The sequence below is a fragment of the Mercenaria mercenaria genome, unplaced genomic scaffold, assembly GCF_021730395.1.
Source record: "Mercenaria mercenaria strain notata unplaced genomic scaffold, MADL_Memer_1 contig_4330, whole genome shotgun sequence".
NCBI lineage: Eukaryota > Metazoa > Mollusca > Bivalvia > Venerida > Veneridae > Mercenaria > Mercenaria mercenaria.
Window position 1 is genome coordinate 40,352 of NW_026462552.1, and position 6,000 is coordinate 46,351.

At 33.8% G+C, this 6,000-nt stretch overlaps 2 protein-coding genes across 2 annotated transcripts; both read right to left on the minus strand.

Moving 5' to 3' along the window:
* Positions 1–128: 128 nt before the first annotated feature.
* LOC128553795 (uncharacterized) lies at positions 129–1,973 on the minus strand. The gene has a single exon (XM_053534976.1). It carries the CDS (start codon positions 1,971–1,973, stop codon positions 129–131), a length of 1,845 nt encoding a protein of 614 aa, XP_053390951.1.
* A 2,028-nt stretch (positions 1,974–4,001) lies between these two features.
* LOC128553796 (uncharacterized) lies at positions 4,002–4,441 on the minus strand (the record flags this gene model as incomplete). Its single annotated transcript, XM_053534977.1, has 1 exon — positions 4,002–4,441. A coding segment is annotated over one exon (440 nt), but the record flags the coding sequence as incomplete, so codon positions are not given.
* Positions 4,442–6,000: the final 1,559 nt, after the last annotated feature.

Consider the following 6,000-nt stretch of genomic DNA (forward strand, 5'->3'; position numbering starts at 1 on the left):
GACCATCAACACCAGCTTTACGAAGTTTCAGAAGAAGACCATCATGCCAGACTTTGTCAAATGCTTTGCTGATGTCAAAAAAGACTGTTCGGATTTGAAGACCATCGTCCAAAGCTTTGCAGAAAGTGTTATATAGGTACGTTAATTGGTTGACAGGTGGAATCGCCTGGTTTAAACCCAGATTGCAGATGTGAAATAAAGTTGTTTGCATTTAAGAAGTTGAACAGATACTTGAATATTATTTTCTCAAAGACCTTTTCAACACAACAAAGAAGAGATATTGGGCGATAATTGTTTGGCAAAGCTGGGTCACCTTTTTTGAAAATTGCGCAAACATGAGCGTCTTTCCAAAGTTGGGGTACAATACAACGTTGCAAAGAATGATTAAACAAGGAACACAATGGATATTTAATGGCCGAAGCAGTCTCTCGAAGTATTCGATTATTAATTTCATCGGGTCCAGTTGCTTTGTTTGTCTTTAGTCTTATGAGAGCATCTTCAACATCTTGCGGGGAAATTGATATTGTTAAGAGTTTGTTTGTTGGCTCCTTATAGTAATTATGAGGTAGTTCTTTGTTGGCTATATCCAGAGAAGATTGGACGCAGAAGAATTCATTTAATAGGTTAGATTTTGATTGGGGATCGAAGACTAGTTCATTTGTTTGTTCATGTTTAAGTGCTGGGATTGTTTGTTTTTCAGTAGGTGATAACAGTCCTTTGATTAATTTCCACCAGTTTGTTTGTGAGTTTGTATCTGATTTTAGTGAATCTGATATTTTATTGAAATGATCTTGTTTAGCACTGCGAATGAGTGATACTATTTCATTTCGAATTTGTCTAAACTTACGCCAGTGTAGAGGTTGTTGTGAGTGTTTAGCTTTTCGGTACAGTTTATTCCTTTTGCGAATTTTTTGTTTTATTTGTGTTGTTATCCATGGCGAGTCATTTGATTTTACAGTTATAAATTTGGTTGGAATGCATTGTTTCGATAAATCTAAAAGTGTTTGTGTTACTGATGTTGCATATGCTTCAATATTGTCATCTTTAAGAATCTCCCAATTAGTGTTGCATATGTTTCTACGCAAGGAGTCGTAATCACCACGATCATATTGCCAAACAAGACGCTTAAATGATTTCAACTTAGGTTTTGAGAAAGCAAAAAGAGCAAAGATGGGACAGTGAAAACGTACATTTTGGTCCAGAACCGGCTCTTCCACGCCCGAGGCAATTACACGGTGACTGCATGATACAAGAAATAGATCAAGGATGGAAGAAGATGTCTCAGTAAAATGGGTTGGTTCAGAAATAAGCTGGTTAAGATTAAAATATTGGCAGATGGAAGTAAGTTTACGATATGAATTAGGATTAGACAGGTTAAAGTTGAAATCACCAGTTACAACTATGTCTGAAATGTTAGTGTCAAGAACTAAACTGAGAGAATCTTCTAATAAAATGAGTATCAAAAACGTATATATGGAATTTGAATATGGGGGTCTGTAAAAGGTACCAATTAAAACTCGTTTCGAGTGGGTGAAGGATACTTCAACCCAAATACACTCGAGGTCTGTTGGTTCGAGATCTGGTCGTCGAATATAATGTAGGCTATCCTTAACATAAACAATAACTCCGCCATGACTATCTCCTTTTCTGTCCTTTCTTTCTGGCGCATGAAAACCTCTAAATCGTATATCGTCACTTAAGTCACTAGAGCTGAGCCATGTTTCAGAAAAAGAAAGGACATCAAAAGAGCTGAACTCGGCTTCCAGAACATCAACCTTGTTAAAAAGACTTTGTACATTGTAATGCAGCACAGAGAGACAACCAGTTCCCGACATAAGATCTGACAATGACTGTGATATGGTAGAAGTAGATGAGCACGTTGAGCTAACAGAGTGAGTTGATGATGGACCAGGATTCGGATGAACGTCGCCAGCAAGAACCAGCAGGCAAACCAGCCATGTAATAAAGGTCATAATGAAAATGTGCTAATAGATTTATTTACGAAAGAAGTATTTCGTAAATAGTTAATTCCAGTAAGGGATTGTCTATATGGGTGACTGATATTGTGTTTTATTTGAATCTTTACCTGCGTGTAAGCACTGTACGTGTATATGCTATTTGAATAGATGGACAAAATTGTAATTATATGCAGAAATATAGACAGTTTCCACGGACTTGTGTATGACTGCATGATCAGCGAAAGGCGATTATTACACACTCTGTGATTGATGCAACCAACAACAAGAAAGATATTGTAAGGAGCATAAAATCATACACAAAAAAAATGTGCAGATCGCAGTCCAACATTCAAAGAAATCCAAATCAAATAATGGCTGCAAATATAAAACAGAGATGAAAAATCTTTTATGAAACTCTGATGAAAATAAATGAAAAGAAAGAAATTCATAATTGTTTGATATATATGGGATGAAAAAAAAATAAATATGATGAAAAATATCAGATTTCATTTACAGCGAAAGTTTTACACGTTTACTAGAAAGATATTTGAAATATATATACATGATACGATATATCGTGATTGTAACAGAAAACTGTGGTCTAATTTGATATTAATATTGATTATACAAATTTCCTAGAAATTAATATTAAATGAAGATAGCCTTGTCAGATGAAAGTTTACACAACTAGAAGCGAAGCAGTGACTAGAAGACAAAACAAAAAGAGAAAGATTTGGACTTGTGTATAGTATAGACATGATAAAAACTTTTATTTTATGTTTCTATTAATATTAAGTTAAAGCCATACGATCCTTTGGTATTGATTAGAAAAGTGTTTACCTAAAATATCATCTAATTGGTTAAATTCATTTAACCTACAGAAGAAAAGGAATTAATTTACAAGAAAAGTGTTATAAATTTGTACATCTGACATATCTAACATAAGTTTAAAACATCAGCAATGATTCAAACAACAATTGATAAATTTAATGATAATTATGAATGATACTGGAGTCCAAAGATATAGTGCACGTAGTGTGCTTGAAGAATGTATGTTTCTTACATTATGCAGACAAATATTGTTGATCGAGTTTCATATATTGGTTGTAGAAATTATAATTCATTTATTACGAACAAAGTTACATAAGTAGATATCAATCATCAATTTGCATGAATGAAACATCCATACGATAAACACATTGAGAATACACTACATGGATGAACGATAAAATGTATAAGCTATTGTATAATCAATCATCAATTTGCATGAATGAAACATCCATACTATAAACACATTACATTGAAAATACAATACATGAATGAACGATAAAATGTATAAGCTATTGTATAAATAGGTAGTAGAGTCCAAATCATAATCGTCAAAACCATTTTCAAACAACAATCGATGCTGTTTCGTACAAACATTCCAAGTCAACAGCATGATAAACTAGTGTAAATATAGTTTACAGAAAATCGGCGAGAGTATTCTCCCTTTATCTCACCTCGCAAAAATTTATTAAGAAAATTATTTGATAATAAATCATCTATACCATTACAAATTGTTATATCTGAATTGTCATTATTACAGCTAGAGCATGTAAATACTATATCCGCTTTGAAGTGAACATCTCTTTGACGCGATATTGGCATTTAAAAGATACATGTACTACAATTACGAGTACAGCGCATTTCAGTAAATATGAATTGCTTAAAAAATGCATTTAAATTGGTCAAGTATATATATAATGCCAAGATATATCAGCGTTTGTACACAAAATAGTTAAGAGAGAAGCGCTTCTTAATTTACTCAGAAAAAAAAATCGTCTGTATAATTTCATATTAATAAATGGGTCTAATACAAAACATTTATTGTACATGTATTATAACGTATTGATAAAAACCACCTTCGGTTAAGTCACACCCGAGTTAGTGTGTCGAATACATTGATCAAGTGCAAACATGTATAAATATAACTTTATGACAAATCCAGCTATACTGTTCAACAAAATCATGGTGCCCACAGTACAGTCACTTGAAGACAAGTTAATTCAAAGGATTTGATGCAGCAGTCGCTGCCGCATATGAAGCTGGTTGGTGAGGAATTGGCATTATGCTTTTCACCTTAGCAAGATCGGACTCGGTTGTGACACGGTGGATTCTACGACCGGCGTCCCTCACCATGACAGAGCCGTCATGGGTCCAAGCTCCTAAAAGTTTACGTTCTTTAAGAAGCTTCCTCGCCTGATAGAATAAAGTTGAGCGTGATCTAGTTAAATCCTCATTCACAAATATACCTGGAAATCCATATGACTTCAACTTGAACCGCGACCGATAGAAATTGCTCCTCGCTCTGTATGTCGTAAATTTGACGATGATGTCACGTGGTTTACCTGTTTTTGAAGGGCCAATACGATGGGATCGGTCTATATCGGTTCGAGACACCCTGGCTTCCGGAACAGTAGCAAGCTGAAGTATTTTGCAGTCTGTAGTTAATTAAAATTTGGTCATATTATGTGTTTTTGTTCCTAATCTATCATAAAAATGCCAAATCTAGAAAAAAAGATACCCACGTCCGGAATCGAACCCTAACCGCCGCGGCAATTAAAACTTCTCCGTTGCCACAGAGAACTGTTACTTTAGCGCGTTAAATATAGATATGTATTATTAAGGCAGATTACCTTAAGTAAAGTGTTACAAACGGTTTTCGATTTTCTGTGTAAAATAGTAAAAAGAACTAATTCTCATATATTTCCATAACATATAGTATGTCAGTGATAAAATTTTAAAAAAGAGAAGATAGAAAAGAACTAGAACTGTCACAGGACTGACTTATACCCCCACAATACGGTCTTGTCATAGAAAAATGGCAACTATAAGACATTTTTGAAATACTTAGAATAATAGAAAACGTAAAAAATAACTTAATATCTAAAGTAAAAATTTTAACTCATCTTTGGAGTACTTCTTTCTGAGCTTCCGCGGCACAAATAAGTAAAACTAGTTTATGTGCCCAGGATGAGAGATGAAGTAAATATAAAAATCTGTAATATTAGAGATACACTAAAATGAATACAGAACAATGTCTTATCGACACATGTTATCACAAAAAGATGTATTTACATTTTACATAGGACTAATAATACAAAAGTTACAAAAGTACCTAAAATATTGAAAATCTAAAAATGGAATTTCTAAAAATAGACTAATTCTTAGAACGTAAGGGGATGTAACTCCGTACAAAATTTAAAAAAGGTTACTTCCCTTAGACTCTAAGCCAATCAGAATGATAAATAGTGAAAATGCATCAAAATTAACCTTAAATTCTAAGAAAAAGGTTATATAATTCATGAAAAATTGGTGTCAGAGTTATGCACCTTGTGTAACATGATGTGGGTGATAAGGTGGAACACCTATTTTAAGTTTGAATCAAACCCATTTAATAATAACTGAGATAATAGATTTTGCGACGGGACGCGACGGAACGTGACGCGACGCGACGCGACGGGACGGGACGCGACAAAACTGCCTCCTATATAATTCCCCCACAAACATGTTTGGTGGGGGTATAAAAAGAAAGAAAAAGAAAAAATGAAGAAGGAAAAACATACCAACAGTGGTTAGGAATAGTGAGAAAAATTAAAAATTAAATATCAATACACTTATATGTTGTGTTGCGTATATGAATGTGAGGTATGTTTTGAACATTTCTGCGGTCATCTCGGTTGCGATCTTTGATTGTCGAATTTTGAAATATACATTTTTCCACAACAGCATTTTCATAAATTATGGCTACCACCTACTCAATCTATACAAATACAATTTTATGCCCTGGGATATCTTTGAGATATTAACATGTCGAGTCCTTTACTAGGGCAACCTATACCATGCAGCTTCAAGTCTTTGTACTTTGATTATGTATGGAATAAAATATATTTAAACACGAGCACCTATACTAGTAAGTGTACGAGTATATACAGTTTGATTACACAATTGATGAACATTTTAAATCGAGTCAAGAGCTCTTTTCATAATTATATGTTTG

Coding starts and splice junctions, on each gene's coding strand:
- LOC128553795 (XM_053534976.1), bottom strand. CDS start 1,973: ATGACCTTTATTACATGGCTGGTTTGCCTGCTGGTTCTTGCTGGCGAC.